At 36.3% G+C, this 20,244-nt stretch overlaps 1 protein-coding gene across 1 annotated transcript; it reads right to left on the bottom strand.

Moving 5' to 3' along the window:
- Window positions 1-9,267: 9,267 nt before the first annotated feature.
- Window positions 9,268-11,977, bottom strand: TAF7 (TATA-box binding protein associated factor 7). The gene is made up of 2 exons (XM_081297135.1): window positions 11,265-11,977; window positions 9,268-10,857 (listed from the first exon to the last, which is right to left on the bottom strand). The coding sequence occupies exon 2, from the start codon at window positions 10,785-10,787 to the stop codon at window positions 9,738-9,740; it is 1,050 nt and encodes a 349-aa protein (XP_081153261.1). The 5' UTR covers window positions 10,788-10,857; window positions 11,265-11,977; the 3' UTR covers window positions 9,268-9,737.
- Window positions 11,978-20,244: the final 8,267 nt, after the last annotated feature.

The following is a 20,244-nucleotide window of genomic DNA, read 5'->3' as shown; positions in this document are numbered from 1 at the left end:
AGTACATACCCACCATAGAAATGAAGTACTCCAGACTTTGGGGATGGTACCAGAAGATCTCAGAAATGACTATCTCCCAAATTAACAAGTGAATTACAACCCCAGCAGAGAACATGTGGAATGTAGCCTTTGAATCATCTCTTTAAAACCTCCTATTCCTGCTGATGGGCAGAATCACAGCCTCTGGGATAGGAGTCCCCTATTTTCTCCTTTACTTGCAAAGCAATAAACCTTCTTTTTCCTTTTTCTCAAAACTGTCCTTGTTTTTGAACTGGTATCAGGGAAAAAGACCAAGCTTTCAGCAATGTAGATACTGGTTTAATAACAAGGGAAGAAGGATAATATCCCTGCAGTAACCATATAGACTTTTACTTTATTCCTTTCTCAGATGCTTGTGCACCCGTCTTTATGTGTGCCTGTGTTTCCTGATTTTAGGCTTTCCTTCATTCGATTTTTTTCAGAAAATAAACTTTTCATCCTCTGTGGGATGGGGGGTAAATAGGGATCTTGGATCTCCTCAGCTCTGGGCATAAACTTCATTGAATCTCATGTCTCTGGCCTCACACCTTCATAACTTCCCTGGAATCTTCTGCTTGAAAATATATTGTCTCTCACAGGTACTATATAAAATGGATTTTTCTGTAGTGCAACTTCTCTGATGTCTGAATTCATTTAACTTTTATCTCTCTGTTTTGGCATTCTGAAAATGTGTTTACATCTCTCATTTGCTGTTATTTCATATCCTGTTCTCTTTGTCCTTGTGTTACTAAAATCTCAGTCCTTGTCCCCTATGCCAATCCAATAATGGGGATATGGTTTTGAGAAAAAAGAAAATGCATTGCTTTGCTAAAAAAAGAAGAACTATGGGGGATTGATGCAGGTAACCTCATTTTTGATTGACCATGTATTTAAACCATTAAAAAAGATACAAAACATCTAAATAGTTATTAAGTACTGACTACATTCAAGACACTGAGTTAGCCTCTGAATTATTGTAATAAGTACCAAAAAGTAGCAGAAAATCTCCCTTTAAAGCCTCCTGAAGAATAAAAGTAAAAAAAAAAAATACAAATGCCTGATGAAATAAACAACTATATATTCACTGAGTAATTTAGAAATATTTTTGGCTGCTAGCAGTATGCCTTAAAATAAAGGGAGATCATTATCATGTCTATAATAAACATAAGAAAGTCTCTAAACACCATTTTTTTTCCACTGTGTCTCTCTGATCAAGAACACACAGATGCTCCAAATGATACCAATATCAAATATTACATCTTGACCTGAAAAGCTGAAGTCCTTTCATCTATCCATCCATTTCACCTACTTTTTCTATTTAACTTAGCTTATTTTTAATAAACTTTTACATGTATTACTTATGTATTTACATATAATTAATCACCCCCCAAACTTAATGGCATTAAAAAACAATAAACATTTATATCACATAGTTCCTGTGGGTCCAAAATTCCAGAGCAGTTTCTCTTGAATGGGGGATTTGATTTCAGACCACTCTTATACTTCATCCCACTTCTAAGCAGCAAAATATCTGTGTCAGTTACCTCCTACCAAATAAGAAATTACTCAAAAAATGAAGTGATATAAAATAATAACCATTTAGAACTCACAGTTTCTGTGGGTTGGAAATTCAGATGAATAAAGAAAATGTAACATATATATACTCAGCAATAAAGAAGAATGAAATTATGGCATTTGTCAGTAAGTGAATGAAATTGGAGACTATCATGCTAAGTGAAATAAGGCAGACCCAGAAAGTCAAAGGTTCGATGTTTAGCTAGGTATTTCTCTTTTTTATTAGTTATTTTTTGTTGTACCTAGTATTAGGATTTATTTTTATGTAATTATAACAGCATGGAATATAATTTACTCTAATTTAGTCCCCTTCTACCCTTCCCCTTCTCTTTCCTCTGTTCCCTTCCTTTTACTGATTTTTCTGCTATTTACTTAATATTCTTTTTAAAATTAGTGCCTTGCAAATATATATCAAGGTGTGATTCACTGTGGTATATTCATATATGTACATAAGAAAGTTAGGTTAGATTCATTCCACTATTCTTCCCTTTTCTTGTCCCTCCTCCCTGCCCATCAATCCCTTTCCTTTTCTGATCTGTCTCCATTTTGATGAAATTCTCCCACACCTTTTCTTTCTTTCTTTCCCCCTTTTTTCCTCCTTATTTTGGATTAGTTTTCACAAAGCAAAGAAAACATTCAACCTTTGACTTTCTGGGTCTGCCTTATTTCACTTAGCATGATAGTCTCCAATTTCATTCACTTACTGACAAATGCCATAATTTCATTCTTCTTTATTGCTGAGTATATATGTCACATTTTTTTTTTATTCATCTGTTAATGGGCACCTAGGTTTGTTGCATGGCTTGACTACTGTGAATTGTGCTGCCATAAATATTGATGTGGTTGCATCCCTATAGTATGTTAATTTTAGATCACTGAAACTTATACCAAGGTGTGAGATATTAGGTAGGTATTTCTGAGTTGGGGTTCTTTCATGAGGTTCCAGTCAAGATGTAAAATGGGGTTGAAGCCATCTAAAGGCTTGACCAAGGCTGGACAATCTGATTATAAGATGGCTCACTTACATGACTGGAAAATCCTAGAGGTTAGCAAGAAGACCTCAGTCACCACTGAGGTCTCTCTATAGGGCCACTTGAGTATCCCCATGACATTATGGTTGATATCCCCTGGAATGAGTGATCATTAAGACAGTGAGACAAAAGTCACATGTTCATGACCTAGCCTTGCAAGTTAGACATCACTCTTCCTACATCTTACTGGATACTCAGGACATTGATATTAAATCTAGGGGATTACACAAGGACCTTAATACAAGGAGGCAAGACTCAATAGAAGCCATCTTGGAGACTAGCAATCACAGTACCTATAAAGAATTAAAAGGAAACAAATAGATCTAAGAGAAGACTGGATAGAATGTGGGAAAAGAAAAATCTCCATGAGAAGGAGCTTTCAGCTCTTCAGTTCAAGATGTTAATATTTAATATTGATATTACTTGGAGCATCTGTGTGTTCTTGATCAGAGAGACCAGTGGAAAACATGGTATTAGGATTCAGGCTTCAATTGAATAAGGAGAATAGGCATTCAGGGGAAGCAATGTGGGAAACTGAAGTAAACCCAGGAAATGTTACCCTCTCTACCAAAAATATATGATTCTGATTTTAAGAACATTCATGACAAGTTATTTTTCTCTGGTTAGGAATGGTTTCTTAGATGCTTAGGAAAAACCTTGTTAAGATAATATATTATAAAGAAGAATGAGACATGCACAGGGCCCAAGTGAACAAATATATGAAGAACAGGAAATATGCAAGAGAAGAACATGTACATGGTAGAATAATAGATTGCAAAAGTGTGTATATTCCAAGTTAATACTGGACTGTTTTCCCCCACCTCTCTTTTTTCTTTTGTAGTACTGGAGATTAAACCCAAGTTAAACCCAGGACCTTGTAAATGCTGGGCAAGCATTCTACCAGTGTGTTGAATCTCCCAGTCCTTGGTTTTGTTCTTCTCTCAAATTAGTACAGTACCTTACTTTGTGCTCTGAATTTAGCTGTTTATATACTGAGGAGAGAGAGACATCTAATGTTTCCCCTTTGGTTCTCCTTCAAGAGTAACACTATAGAGATATTGCTCATATCCTGGGCAAGGAAAAGAATAGGAGTTTTAAAATAAATATCCTACATCTGATAATTATGGGAGCTAAGACACAAGCTACAACAGGAAAAAGAAACTGAAGCAGAGATGTTAGGAAATGTGAAAAGAAAAAAAAAATTAAAATGGCTGAGTTGATACTGACCCTGCAGTGGTCTTATTCTGCTGAGCATTCTTTCTAGGATCCTATGTGCATCTGTAATGAAACAAGTCTTTCTTGTGAATAAAAATGAAGAAGTTCAGAATAGCACTCTCAGGACATGTCTCTTAAAGTAGAATATATTTAATTTGAAGGTTAGAGAGTGGGGTCATATGCTTCAAATGCATTGCTAGTTATAAAGTGATATATGGTAAGAAAAGGCAAGGCCTTTTAATTTTTGAGTAATTGTTCAAAACCTAAATAGAACACCAAACAACTTATTTTATGGAACAATTTAGAAAAGGAAGAGCAATACATTCACCATCTTCTTGTGATCTCCAGAGTTCAAACAGTGAAACTTTCAGATCAAAAAGAGTCCATATACCCATAATTACAGGTAAATGTAAATGACAAAATGTCCCAGTTAAATTAAGCAAATCTATACTGAAGAAAAATGTTACATTGGAACTATGTCCCAATAGCCAAGGTCAATGATCAGTATGAGGGCATTATTATTAGGAAAACAGTCTGTACCTCCATTGAATTGTCATACATAGTTATACAAATAATAGAGATCAAGTTCCATGATAAACGTTTGACTAAATAGCTGAGCCTGGGAAGAATAGATCTCAGCATATGCTATAACATTACTCAAGGCAGTAGGGAATCTTAAGCTATTGAAAGCACTTTCCCCTGAATATCTTCCAGAGCATACCCACCAGAAAACAATGGCAAAGTAGTTTCCCACTTTTTAGTGAATACCACCACCCTCAACAAGATGAAACATCCAAATCACATACTTCTAGCAATTAAATTGAGTGGTCAGATAAAGTTAAGAGAAAAAGTAAGATTTGAGCTGAGGCCAATGGCAAAAAGTTATCCATGAAACTATTGGAGAGTGTTCCAATAAAAGGAACTCTAATTGCTAAAACTCTGGCAGGAAAGGGGTTGGCATATGAAACATAGAAGCCCATTGTGGTTGCTATGCATTGCATGTTTCCACTTAGTCCATGTTTCCACTTAGAATTCTTACTAGAGGCATACATATGAATGGATATTTATTGCAGCATTCTGTGCATTAACAAACTAAAAAATAAATGACTTAAATAACTATCAATAGGGAGTGGATAACAGTAAGAAAAACTATATTGTGAAAAAGAGAATTATATATGTTGATAAGAATATATAACATATTAAGTTGCATAATAATACTTATCACAATATGTTTGCATCACAAAAGTATATATATGTAATTAATTGTATACATGAAATAAAGGGATGGAATAATACATATCAAAATGTTAAAGAGTGGTTTACCTTAGAAAGTTGATATGAGAAGAATGTTACTGATTTTTTATAGAATCTATTATTTAAAATTTTAAGAGTCTCATTTTAGTATTTTAAAAGAGTAATTTTAAAAATGTTCTTCAAAACATCTGTTCATAAACACAGGAATACTGAAAACTGTAGTTCTACTGTATACCATACTGATTAAGCCAAGTAATTTGTGAGAAAAGTTAATCTCTTACAGTAACTCAATATTTACTTGGTTCCCAGTCTTCAATTAAGTCATTCTCTTTTGAAATTTTTATAACAGATAATTACTCATTATGGAGGTTTTTTATTTAAATGCTAATGCAAAGCTGTTCAAAATAAACCAAACAAACAATATAGTTATGGTAGTAAGTTGAGCCAATGTATTTATACTACAGATATATTTGAAGGAAACTTCATTTCTGCTATAGTAATTTATAAGCTTATTTAGAAAATTACCTAAATTTGAAATCAATCAACCATATATAAATAGCTGTTTCTTCAAACACTTTTCTACTGTTTAAGTCACTCTTTAACTCAAATATTAAATACCTGTTATAGTTCATCCCATAATGAATAGACAATAAAGTTCGCTTTTATTTTTCACTTACTGTATTCCAGGCATTACTTTATTGTTCACTTAACATATTCCAGGTATTAAGTAAGTCCTCTATATGATTAACATTCAGTGACCCTACAGCCCTATGAGGTAGGTAATATTATCATCTCCATTTTAGACATAAGAAAATTGAGACAAATAGATTAAGTTGCCCAAGATCCACAACTAATAGATCACTGAGCTGGGATAATAATATGTAGGTACTACATCTCTTTTTAAAAAATATATTTTTTTAGTTGTAGTTGACACAATACCTTTATTTTATCTGTTCATTTTTATGTGGTATTTTTGAACCCAATGCCTCACGTATGCTAAGCGAACACTCTACCACCGAGCCATAACCCCGGCCCCTAGGTACTACATCTCTTAACCTCAAGATTTTAATCTCTATATTATACTTTAGTAAGTTAACTGTGACTAATAGGATACTTCAGAGAAAATAAAGCATTTCTTAAAAAAGAATGACTTTGCCATATCCCAGTAAAATGGATGTATCTGGAGACTATCATGCTAAGTGAAATAAGCAAAAAACCAAAAGTCAAATATTTTCACTGATATGTGGAAACTAAACCACAATAAAGGGGAGAGGGGAAGAAGTTCAGTAGATTAAAGGGAAATGAAAGGAAGGGAGGGGAATAGAAAAGAGTAGAATAAATCCAATACTTTTGGACTGGGGTTGTAGCTCAGTGGCAGAGTGCTTGCCTAGCATGTATAAGGAACTGGGTTCAATCCTTAGCACCACATTAAAAAAAAAAAAAAACAAGGGACTGGGGACATAGCTCCGTTGGTACAGTGTTTGCCTCACATGCACAAGGCCCTGAGTTCAATCCCCAGTGCCACAAAAATAAGTAAATAAACAAATACAATAAAGACATACTATAAAACTAGAAAGAAAATATTTTAAATCTAACAATTTTCCTAGGTACACATATGAACATACCTATGTGAATTCCACCACCATGCCCACCCACGATGGGATCCTAATTAGAATAAGATATATTCCATGCTTGTATAATTTTATCAAAATGGATTCTACTGCCATGTCTAATTAAGAACCAATAAAAATAAAAGAATTATTGAAACAAAGAATTAAAAAAATTAAAACATGTCTCTCAGTGAATTTGTACAGCATTGGGGATATGAGCAACAGGTAATTTATATTTTACTATGAAAAGTACATACTAGAGTACCCATGGGATTATAGTTACTAAATGTGAGAAACATCTACATCCATATCCAGTGTTGTGCAATGACTAAAAGTGGGAAGCACAGAGTACAGGCAAAGCCACAAGAGTCACTTAAACTAGATATGAGGTCAAGAAAAACTTGCTGTATGTGATAGTTGAGACTCAGTGTCTTCTAGGTAGAGTGAACCACCTTGTTAAAAGGCACTCAGGCCCAGGTGAGGAAGAGTAAAAACTCCTTGAAAAAAAATGTAAATAGGTTCAGGATGGATTAACAGGATAGTAAAGGCATGTGGTGAATTTAGGCTGAAGAGGTAAGTGGAAAATTCATAATCTTACACATTTTCTTAAGAGACATAAAACTTCAACCTGAGAGCAAAGATGTACCACCCAAGATTTCAGACATGGAAGTGACATGATTAAATGTTAGAAAGATCATTTGGGGCCAAGGCTATGCAATAGTGTAAGCCTGCAATCCCAGCTCCTCAGGAGGCTGAGGCAGGAAGCTCATCAGTTGGAAGCAGGCCTGGACATCAGCAAGAATCTGACTCAAAAATTTAAAAAGCTGGTGATAAGACATAGCTTCATAATTGAGTGCCTGCCTAACATGTGAGGTCCTGGGTTCAATCTCTAGTACTAGGGGAAAAAAAAAAAAAGCAGATGGTAGTGTTTATACACACACACAGGAAGCTATTGTCATTTACTAGGCAAGAGACAAAATGGCTTGAAATAAGACAATAGCAGTGTGACTGAATGGCTGAACGCTCTTTATAAATAGTGAGGGAAAGGCAGAAGTCAAACCTTATAGCCCAAATTTCTAGATTCAACAGTTGGGGTGGATGGTAGTGGCATTTATTTTCACTGAAATACAAGAAGGGTAAGTTTTCAGGAAAAGATGAGTTCTGTTTTGAATATGTAGAGTTGCAGTACCTGAGTGATACTTTCATGTGATTCCAGTAAACAGTTGAATATACTAAATCTGAAGCTCAGAAGAGATCAGGCTTAGAAACCTGGATTTGAGAATCAGCAGTTAATAACTGAACAGTGAAATCAGTAGGCTATTCTGTTAATGTAACCAGCATCTTTTCAATTTTGATGAAACTTAGCTGTCACTGAGTCATAGGAACTTTCTTGAGATCTTGATAATTATCTGATAAAAGATCCACTGGAAAGCCAAGTAAGATAGTAAGGTTTCCTATGTTATCTTATTAAATAGTAGCAAATTACCTAGATGTGCTAAAATTGGAATTTGTCTCCTACCACAGTAGCATGTTAAGAAAACCTGCTTTTTATTATTTTCAAACAAGAAAAATTCCAAAACCTAAATATTGAGGGAAATGTTATTTAAGCATCCATTCTATATTGAAGTCTTAAACTTGTGAAAAAAATTTTGGTAAAACAAAATGATGATCAGCTGTGAGAAAAATTACCCCTGTGAAAGTTCCAAATATCAGCAATTATGATTGTAGACTTGAAGCCTGGTTAATTTTTTTTTTTTTTTTTTTTTTTTTTTGTAGTTCTGGAGATCAAGCACAGGGCCTTGTGCATGCATGTGAGGCAAACACTCTACTAACTGAGCTATATTCCCTTCCCTGGTTAAATTATTTTTAAAAACACCTCATCACTAATGGTTCCTGACAAACAGAAAATTTAAATGAGCCTAAACATACTTACTTCAACACATCCACTAAGGCTTTTTATAAACCAATCAGTCAGAAATGTAATAATTCCACATTTTATCACTGATTTTTTCCAATATAGCTCTGAAGAAGAGGCTTTTGAGATTGGAAAATTTAAGTGAATATGAAAATTAAGAAAATTTGACTACCAGACCACTGTACTTACTTCTTTGTGGGCAATTTTGATGAAACAACTTTATCCCATTAGTTATCACATTAAATAATAGAAGGAATTAAATTGAAAAGAATTAGGAATAGAATCTTAGTCCCCACCAATGGAACTGTTCATTAGACTGTCATTGCTTTGTTTCCAGTATTATATGGAGATAAGCTTAAGGTTAGTGCTTTTTGAAAAGGGCAGAAACAAACCTGCATCTATAAAAATTAGGATAGTTTAGGAAGGCTATTTACCTATGTTCCTCAACTCCATATGTAACAGGTGTATTGGAACCTTATAAAGCAGACGGTGTTTCCCCATTTCTTTGCCCCTACAACATTCCTTTTTCTGAAAACCCAACAGAACTGCTTCTTTACCTGCAAAATAGGATCACATTCTTCAGTCCTTAAACTCCACCAAGAACCCACCTTGATTCCCACCACCCATGAAAGAACAAGATACATTATAACATGAAAATTAGTTGCTTTTATTTACTATTAGAAACAATTTTATGAAAATGACTTGCATCCCTTCATGTGGGGAATTGCTTTAAGAAGCTAAGAAAATAGGTAATGTATGAAAAACATATGTAAATAGCTGCCAACAGATCAATTTCTTCCTACTGATCTCAGATAGCAAGAGAAAATAACAGCTTCTGTAAAATAAACAGGAGCAAGTCCTGCAAATGAAACTATGATTAAAGCTAAATTGTTCAAATCACTGATTTTATGACTTTCCAAAAGCAACTGTCTATGCAATCTTACTTCCTAAAGAATAAACACATAGCAAAGTAGCTCTTAAAAAAAAAAAACTTCTGAGATAATTCAACATAACTTCTAACATTAGAGGGAATGGGAAGTACTGAAAAGTCTTAATATCCAAATGATGAAACCAAGACCTTCCAGTCTCAGGACTGAAATTAAGTATCAATACTCTTCATCACTTCTCTAAAAGTGATTCTAGTTCTTCTTGCAAAGAACTAAGCTGCTCCTTTTCTCGGTCTTCCTTTTGTTTGAGTTCATCTAACACAGCCTGGAACCTGTTCTTGAGAGCCAGGTTTTCCACTTTCATGATGAGATCCTCTTGTCGTTTTGCTCTGTCCTGGGTCTCTTGGAGCTTGCCTTTCATGTTATCAATCTGTTTCTGAATTCCCATAACCAGTTGATTGGTTCCTTCATTTTCTTGATGTTGTTCATCTGATTCATTTAGCTTATCCTGTAGCTGTCTCTCCAGATCTTCTTCAGTGTCAATGATGTTTATATCTTCTTCATCTTGATGTTGTGTCTCATCTTCATCTTCACTGCTGCTGCTGAGATCATTGAATATCTCTCGAAGCTCATCATGTTCCAATGAGTCATGGCCCTGTCTATGGCCAGACATTCCTGGAGACGAGATATCAAGGCCTTGATTTTCTGTCTCTTTTGTTTCATCTTCAGCAATTATTTCCCAACGAGTACTGACAGCTTCAGCATCTGTACTCAGCAACCGCTTCACTTCTTTTTCCACATCTGGAGATTCAATATACTTCTTCTTTGCTGTCTTCCGGAACCTTCTCTTTCTGACATTTTTCAGTGGCAGAGTAATTCCATGGTTCCAGACAAACTTTTTCTCTTTGTCCTTATCTTTTTTCTTGTTTGCTTTGGGATCAGTAGTAGCAACTGGTTCTTCCACAGGAGGATACAGGTCACCATCAACTGTGGATACAAGCATCTGACAGATATCAGCTGTCTTGTAAAAGGTTTTCTTGTCAATGGTTTTCAAGCTTTCCATAACACATGGCAGATCTACCAATTTTGAGGCCAATGGAACCCGGTCCACTCTAACAATTCCATGACGGCCATCGGGGTGTAACTCAATTGTCAGTCTGTCCTTGAGGTTGACATGGCCAGACTGTACTGCTCTCCTCACTGTAGAGGCATATTCTGGAGGTAGGCGTAAGATAAACTGGCTCTCTAGTTCATGAGGAGCGTCATCTTTGCTCTTACTCATCTTTACTTCTTTGTGGCTCACTTCTCCTCTAATAAATACTTGCTGCACTAAAAAGTTCCAGCTACTGCAACTGTTAAAAAGATCAGTGTGTTATGAACTGAAATCTTTAATTACAAGAGTTCTAAGTAGAAAAGCAGCTAAGCAGAATAGCAAGTAAGCGTCTAAGTTGACTTAATAAGCCACAAGTCTTTTCTCTAAGGTAATAAGAGCACAGGCTGTTATTGACACTTTGGCTTATTCACAAAGTTCTTAAGTCTATTAGATGCAATGCCAAGTTCCAACCTCTAGATGCCGCTGCCGGACAATGCAGACAGAGCAAGCAAGACAGCAAGCAGAAAGCAAATGGCGGCTCCCGCGGAGTGGATTTTCGGCACAGAAAGCAAGGCCCAGCAAACAATCCCAATCCACAAACTCTCCCGGAATAAAAAATATTCAAAAAGCGGGGCGCAGTGAGCTTTCTTTGCCTCGGGTACTTACAATCCACTGCTGATTACACATTCAGCTTCTCTGCCCGGAGCGAAGCGAAAGAGGAAGCAGATGGGAGCAAAGCGCCAGCGGCTCTGAGCAGCAAAGCGTCCGGGAGCCAAGCGTCTCCTTTTCGATCTCTTTGTTCTTCCTGCTGCTTGGCAAAGTGATCCGCTACAGATTAACGGTGAAAGGAGCTCTAACAAGCTGCGCGAAATCTCGCTTAAAGCCGCTGCTCTGAGCACCACGCTCAGCACTTCAGCAACCCCCGGTACGCAGCGGTGGAGAAGGAAGCGCTACCTCACTGCCGGGGCGGGAGGCGGCTGATTGACAGCTCGGCCCAAGCGGAAGTATCTGCTGCCTCAGCGCGCGCAGGCGCAATGACGCTGTCCTGCGCAATCTCCTCTATTCGCGAGAAAATTTAAGGGCAGAAAATGACTTCAGAAGAGGCTTGGGTTGGAAAATAAAAGATGTCTCTTCCAAGAAAGACAAATTTGCTCCCCGCTAAGTCAGCACTTTTACCGAATCGCCGTGGGGCGGGATAGCTTTTAGTCTTCCGGATGATTACCGGAGAGAGGGGATTCTTGCAGAAAGCATCTTTGCTACTGGAAACATCTCAGATCCTCCCTTGGGTGTATCCAATCTGGTGCAGTACAAGAACTTGTAACTAACCACAAAATGGATTTTAAAGTGCCTGAACCAATGGAGTGATGAGGATTTGCTACCTACTATATGATTCTATATGTCTGTATTTTCTTAATTTTGAAATTGCCTGGAGGGGAACTAAGCCTCTAGGTTTATTTCTGTTTTGGAGGACTCCAAAGGACCAAAGGTGATTTTTCTTTTTAATGTGCTTGATTGAGCTATAAATGTAAACAGAGAAGTAAGTGTTCTTTGGGAAGCAGAGGTTCATTAAGGACAGAATTGTCTGATAGAAGGTCTGATTAAAGTGTTGTATATAATAGAAATATTATGCCTTGTCTCTCAAGTAACTTTTAAATTCCTTTGGAATATTTTTCACTTCAGCTTTATGGTTTTGCTGTTTTCTGCTCTCTGTTCTATGGATGTCAGGTTCTCATCAACATGTATTTATAATACTCTGGCATAACTGTAACAGCTTCCACTTCTTTATATCCATTTTCACTTATTTTTTTTTTTTTGGATATGTTTGTTAGAGCATCAAAGTCATTTACATTTTCTTCCCCAACATGGTTAAAAAAGTAATTTATATCCTCTAAAATATTAATAACAACTTCATCTAAATCAATGTAACTCTTAAATGTGATTAAGATTTCCAAAATTCCCTATATTTTTATTTATTTACTTTTCTTCCTTATACTAGATTCAAGCCTCCTTGGTAGTAAGCTTTTCTGTATTGCTCATTGTGTTCCAGTGCCTAGTATGATAATATAGGAGATACACAGACCAAATTTTTTGCTAATAGAATGAAACATCTGATCCATCTAGAAAGAACATGAATATAATCTAAATCCTACAATGATTTGTGAGAGAGAAGAGGTTCAATGTCACCTTAAAATTAGATAGATCCACTTTTCTATAGATTTCCTCTCTAAGGATGGTGTCAGTTGTTATGAGGAACTTGCAACCAGTTTGATTTTTATGTTGACTTTAAAGGAGAAATTATGACCTTTCAGGTAATTACATTATTTCTTTTTGTTCCATAAAGTGTTGAAGAATGTTTTCTGTCTGCTTCATCTAAAGTTTCCAGGATGATCTATTTCTTCTCTTTTGAAGATGAAACTTTTTCACTTGTGCTTAATTATGTCTGATTTTACTTATTCTATGGATATTAGAGTTTAACTTACTAACCTATGCATAGTGCTTTACTTAACTGTATAAAATGTGAAACTAGGCTTATACATGAAAATACTCAAAGTATTTTAAAAAAATTTTTTAGTTGTAGGTGGACACAATATCTTTATGTGCCTTATGCATGCAAGGCAAGTGCTCTACCACTAAGCTACAACCCCAGCCCTAATCCAAATGTTGGATTTTCATTTCTTATGAGTATTATCATGCTCAAATATTTTTGTAATAGAAGGTAACTTGAAAATAAATTCTATGCAATTCTGATTGGCCAAATTTATGGCACATTTTAGTTAATTAATTTTTGAGATGGATGATTGTCAAAGATAATTAAAAGGATTAACTAAAGTTTTCCTAAAGTATCTGCCTCCTTCAATTCTGAAATATATTATCTGCTTTTGAGTTTTACAAATTTTCTAAATGCTGTCTTTTGGGAGAGTTATGTTTATGTTTACCCTAAAAGTAAAGCCTCTGCCATATTACTATCATCTTAAAATATAGTTTTTCTTTTCCCCAAAATCCATTAGAAATACAGAAACACTCTGAATTGATGAAAGAATTACTCTACTGTGATTGTTCCATGAATATCTGTAAAACCAGTGAATAGAAGATTGGAGAGAGCAGTAAATTCCCCAGTGCAGTAACAAGTCTTCTGAAGGCTTCTTTTGTATTATTAAGGAGTATGACAGGACACTGCTAATCCTGTTTGTTTGAAAATTCTCTTTAATAAACTTTCAAGTTCCTTAAAGAGCTTCTTGTTCTTTGGAGATGATGGGAGAAGTACTGCTTATATTTGGGGGGGTAGAAAATTATAGAAGTTAAAAAGTAGCAAACATCCCTCCAAAAAGCAAGCTTCTCTATTGCTATATTACCATATATTTTAAAAGTAAAAAGCAGGTTAACAGTTAACAGTTCCTGTATCAAGTAGATGCTTCTATTAAAAAATATATAAAAACTTAACCAATAGTGGTTTAAACAATAAGAAAATCTATTGTCTCAAAAACCAAGTAGACTAGAGTATCCTGTCCAGTAAAAATCTAATGTGGGCTCCATACGTGAGCCACAGATGTAATTTTAAATTATTTAGCGAATGGGGGTGTGGCTCAGTGGTAGAATGCTTGCCTAGAATGCATAAGGCCCTGGATTTGAACCACTGCATCAAAATTTATTAATCAATTAATTGATTAGTAGCCACATTAGAGTGGCAAAAAGAAACAAGTGAAATTAATTTCAATAACTATAATCCAATATACCTAAAATACTAGTATAACATAATTTATATAAAAATTATTATTGATACATTTTACATTCTTGTATTTTACTAAATCTTCAAATCCAGTGTGCATTTTACACTTATAACTCAGTTTAAAGTAGCCATGTTTCATGTGCTCAGTAACCACATGTAGCAGATGATTATCCTTGAAGAATAATTGCCTTGGGTCATGATACAATCATGACTAACACAAACTATTTTTCTCTTCTAATTTTGAAGAATAAGTGTCTATTTACACTTTTTTATTATCCTTTCAGTCTGCCCTCCTCTACTTATAAATGTCCAAGAGTTGTGATCACAAGAAACATGTTGGCAGTGACTGAAAAACTCCTTACTAGTCCATGACAAGAGTAGCCTTCCCTAAACCAAAGTCTTTTGATTGGATTGCACTGACTTGGTCATGGATCTATCTATGACTCAATAATGCCTACTGAGAAAATATGCTATGACTTTCTTAAAATTGTGAGGTGATTATATTTGGTAATATTGAAAGACATTTTTGGCTGTCACAACTATGGGAATGGAATCTACTGATATCTATTAGGAGGAGGTCAAGGATACTGCTGAACATCCTAAAAGGCACAGAACAGTCCCCACACCACAACAAAGAATTAGCTGTCTCTAAATATTAGCAGAGTTGCCAGGCACAGTGGTGTACACCTGTAATCCCAGTGGCTCTGGAGGCTGAGACAGGAGAATTGTGAGTTCAAAACCAGACTCAGCAACAGTGAGGCACTAAGCAACTCAGTGAGACCCTGTCTCTAATAAAATACAAAATAGGGCAAGGGATGTAGCTCAGTGGTTGAGTACCCCTGAGTTCAATCCCTAGTACCAAAAGGGAAAAAAAAGAGTTGAGAGATCCTACATTAAGCTTATTATTTAAGCCTGTATCCCTCAGTGCTATCAAGAGGGATTCTTGGTTTATATTGATCAGAATCTACTACAGCTATGCATAGATTAAACTTCCCTTTGGGTATATGGAGGGTGGACACCAAAACTAAAAGGAAATATTAAAAGAAAGGAAAGGGCACTGACAAACCAATAATATCAATGAAATACAAAAAAGGGCTGGGGATGTGGCTCAGTGGTTAATTGCCCCTGAGTTCAATACCTGGTACCAAAAAAAAGTATACATATTGAAAACTATTAATAGGCATCAAATTTAAATTCTTATATCTAATTATATAATGCAATTACTGGTGACTTTAGTTTTATAAGTATTTTCTACCTTTTTATAGAGCAAATTTATTGTGTTGAACTTGTAGTAAACTTTTCTTTTAATAAATGTACAATTCTTTTTCAATGAATAATTTCTCTAGTAACCTTTTTTTTTTTTTAAGAAGAAGCTTCAGTATTATGTTGTCTTCTTCAAAAACAGAATATCAAGGTCTGGGGATGTATCTTAGTGACAGAGTGCCTGCCTAGCATGCCTGAGGCCATAGTTTGATCCCCAGCACAGAGGGCAAAAAAGAGACAAGGGGAAAAATTCTGCAAGAATCTTAAGTTAACATTTAATAAACTAAAACGTTTGGTTTAGATTCTGTGGAAAGACTTTTATTTTGTCCAACTTAAATCGTGATTTGCACCCTTTCATACTAAAGCAAATCAATTTGCACCCTTTCATACTGGTAATCTACAAGTCCCTAAAATTAAGCAAATAATGTTTCTCGGAGGACTTCCGGAAATAACATGCAGGACATTTCATGCTGGGCCTCTGGGTGCCGCTGTCGGCCAGCCAGTGGCTGGAGTGAAGCAAAACAAACCACTGGCGACTCTGACACAGCCGACTCGTAGGGTTTTGAGAAATATCTCAGAAGAAGACTGCAGTCCTCTCCCCAATAGTCTGTTCCAAATAGGTCCCAAACGTCAGGATATTTAATGACCCTGAGTGAGCCGCTGCACCTCCACTTCCACCCCAGAGCGCCTTTGTAATCCGAAAACAGAAAACAACCGCAGCCCGGGTATTCGGGTCTGAGCAGCAGCACCGGGAACAAAAGAGGAAGAAGCCCTGTCCATACACCGGCAGCTGGCAGAGCAAAGGAAGCGCGATTTCCCTGCCTGCTGACTTTATCCTGCCTAAAAAACTTGGTGATATTCTTGAAAAGAAGTTTGTGATTCTAAATGTGGGGAATCTGCATCTCTGACCAGAAACTACTGGTAAGTGCTGATAATCCTCTTACCTACCAAAGAAAGCAGAGATCTACTTGAGAATGACAGGATGGATATAGCAGAAATGCCTAAGGAAGTGTCTAAGCCACTCGAATTTGAAAATCAAATTCACTGAAAATCAGATGAAAGTTTTTGATTCATACATAGTCATCCTGGATATAAATGATAATATAATGGCTTTTGGTACAGACATTTTGTTTTGGAAATTCTGAAAAACAGCTTAATTGGTTCATTGTTTAAAGCCATCAGATTTGGATATTTATAGTAACTTTAACTTTATCAGATTAGTTTCAACAACCATTCCTCCAACTCCCAGAACTAAAGGAGAGCACTCAAGCAATAAATATTCTGAATTGCTATTGAAGAAACCTTGGAGCAGAGAACCAGAGTTGCCACTTCTTAGTGGTGAGCATGGGACAGAACAGCTCTGAGCAAGAGAAAGCATTGGATGCAATGTCAGACCTTGCATATTGGACCATGACATACAGGGTAGAGCCCAGCCTGCAGAACATACCCTTCACCACCTTGAATTCTTCAAGTGATCCTCCTTGATCTGATGACATCTTTAAGGTAGAGTTCTCCTACACTTTCTGCACAGTCTTGCAGAACATACAGAATATACCTGCTGCTCCAAAATTACAGTAATGCTTGATTTTGAAAAAAAATGACAGGAACAGCATGAGACAGAAAATTAAGAGTGGAAGAGCTCGGGAGCTATTTCAGAGTCCTAGTTGAAATGAAGATCCAGAACCATAATGCAATACAGGTGACTATCAGCCAGGTGTCTAGTCCTATTAGAGATTAGAACTGTGATTGCCTAACCAGAACAACAGAACTGACCACCCTGCTTAAATGAAGAGGTAAAAATTAGTGTAGGGAGGAATGATCCCATTGGCAAAAAATTCACCTCCAAGAATTAGTATGTAATTATTTGTTACCTACTGATGGAATTCTAAGCTGGAAGAAGATTCTAATCTACAGTGTCACTATCAGAGTCCCTCCCATGTCCCCCAAAATAAGCTATCCTTGTCCTCCAGCACAAGCCTCACCCTGCATGCTTTGAAAATGCTCTGGTTTTCTGAAGGCCTCCTTTTTGATCCAGGTGACCAGGAATACCCACAGAGACCTTTATCAAACAATTTAGCACTTCTGACCAGGTCTTAGGGTTCTCCATACCTCCTCTTTCTTCCTGACCAGTGACCTGGCACTGAGAGGCACTGTTGTCCTATGTTAGTGAGTGCAAAATGCAGTGGTGTTCATTGATACTAACTTTGAACTGATTCTGGGAGTAGTGATCAGGGTTTAACTGGCTCAGTGTCATCCTGAGCCTCCCTGTAATGGTGAATAACTTCTTTGAAAGTGCAAGGAGGATGCTATCAGGAACTACAGCTAGATGAGGCCTTCTTTGACACTGCACTGCACACTACAGTCCTGGTTATCCAGTTACCAAAGTGGAGACGAACTGGGAACAAGAGTTGACTGTTCTACCACATATTTCAGGCCAGCTAACTTAGTTCTTCAACCTAGGGATTCACATTAGTTAGGTGTGTATTATGCTGCTAATAGTAACAGAGACAGAGTTTTCTGGTCACTCCCACAGTGACAAATCATCACACTGTGTCTGGTATTGGCCAACAGTTATCAGGAGTTGCTGCTAGAAACCGCTGCCAGACAGGCAGAGCTTAAAGTCTTACCTTGCTCTTGGTACTCTTCTTCACAAGGACTCTGGATATCACCCTACACCAGCAACACTCCTGTAGCCCTGACAGTAGGGGATACTTTCAGCCTGGCCTCTAGTCCAAGCTAGGATTTGGACTTGCCCCCAATTTAAAAGAAGAAGTTTGCTTCCCATCCTACAATCTCTGTGTGGTTTCAATCATAAAAATTTTATTCCTTAAAATTAATTCAAGCATCTTTCAACTAGATATTCTCTATAGTGTCAGCAAAAAAGAAGCCTTAAATGTTACATTGGATTAAAATGTATTCGTGAGTTTTAGTATATTTATTTAGTACATCCTTTTGTAAATCATCAGTTTGTCTTCTGTTGTTGAGTGTAGGGGGCACTTCAAGTTTAACTTGCTGGTTTTATGTGTATTTTGATTTGTCTCATTTGCTCACAGTTCACTCGGAGAAAAGTTTTGTATGCAATTAGTGTACGTTGTGTAAAGTTATGGGGTACCTATTAAAGAGTTCCTTCCTTGCAATATTGAAGGAGGCTTATTGCATCTTCAAATTACTACTACTCTTGGGCTTCATATACTTGTTTTTTAAAAATTGAGAAACAGGGGCTGGGATTGTGGCCAGTGGTAGACCACTTGCCTAGCATGTGTGAGGCAATGGTTTGATTCCCAGCACCGCATGTGAATAAATAAAATAAAGTCCACTGACAACCAAATAAATATTTTTTAAAAATGAGAAACTGCACAATTGGTTTAACAAGAACAAAAATTCTCTTAATGATTCCTGTGGCCTCTGATTATTTCTTTCCTCATGTTCTGAATCTTTCTTGAAAATGATGTCTAAGTGTTGGCTGCCAGTATCTGACTCAAGTTGTTCTTGAAAATGTTCCTGAAAACTCTGGAGTGCAGAGAGCATATCATTTAATGGTTGGATAAAGATAAACAACTCACTCTAAGCCTGAGACATTTTAGATAGTAACCTTTTACTAATACTGCAATGAGTAAAAGAAAGAATCCAATGTTCTTATTTTCTTAATTAAAAAATACTGCTATTTAAGAAAACCAATTTCTTTGAAGAAAATATTGTGTGATTATTGGAGAATAACACTATCCTTATAGACTGCCTTAAAATAAAGATTGTGGCCTTTTTTCTTTTCACTTATGAAGAATATTGTCATACCTGTCTCTTAAATTTGAGTTCTAAATTATATATTCATGTAATGTTTGTAAATGAAATTCCAAGAGCCCAAGTTATCTTAGTCAAAATATATTAGCGTTGGATGAATTTAATTTTTTTAAAACCCCACAATATATAGACACTTCCAAAAGAGAAGAAAAATATGGATTGAATTAAAACATCATCTTCAAAATCCCAAGGATTTTGGTGAATATTCAAAGCACGATGGAAAGGAAACAGTGTAATCCAATTTTTGAAAGTTTAACTTACATTCTAAAAGCTTTCTCCCTCCAATGTTTTTCATCCTTCAAAAAGAAATTGCTTTGTGTGACCTGACAAATTATCAAGTAGTCAAGATATACAACAGAGCCGGTCGCGGTGACTCAGGCCGGTAATCCCAGCTATCTGGGAGGCTGAGGCAGGAGGATCATGAGTTCAAAGCCAGCCTCAGCAAATGCCAGTCACTAAGCAACTCAGTGAGACCATGTCTCTAAATAAAATTCAAAATAGGGCTGAGGATGTGCCTCAGTGGTCCAGTGCCCCTAAATTTAATCCCTGATCCCTCCTAGCAGAAAAAAAATATACACCAGAAAAAGTGGAGGGACAGTTTTCTCCTCTTTGTGGTACGAGAAAGTTCTTAACCCTTATTCCCTGAATGGCAAACAGAGAAAGCAGATAACTTGGCAATACTGAGATTCTCCCACATATTGCAATTGGGTGACCTTTACATATGGTTAAGTGAACATCGCTTCTCCTTTTCTTACATATATGGTAAATGATTAATTATTCCCTTTACAGTAAGCTAAGATTTAGGAAAACATGTATCAGGTGAACGAAAAAGCTTTTCTAGGAGTGCAGTAACTGGTT

The sequence above is a fragment of the Spermophilus citellus genome, assembly GCF_964194105.1.
Source record: "Spermophilus citellus genome assembly, chromosome: 1".
In the NCBI taxonomy this organism is placed as follows: Eukaryota; Metazoa; Chordata; class Mammalia; order Rodentia; family Sciuridae; genus Spermophilus; species Spermophilus citellus.
The sequence above is the reverse complement of the archived record's forward strand: the minus strand, read 5'-3'. Positions and strand labels throughout refer to the sequence as shown.

Excerpts from the sequence above, each read along its gene's own strand:
- TAF7 (XM_081297135.1), bottom strand. The coding sequence starts at position 10,787 with ATGAGTAAGAGCAAAGATGACGCTCCTCATGAACTAGAGAGCCAGTTT.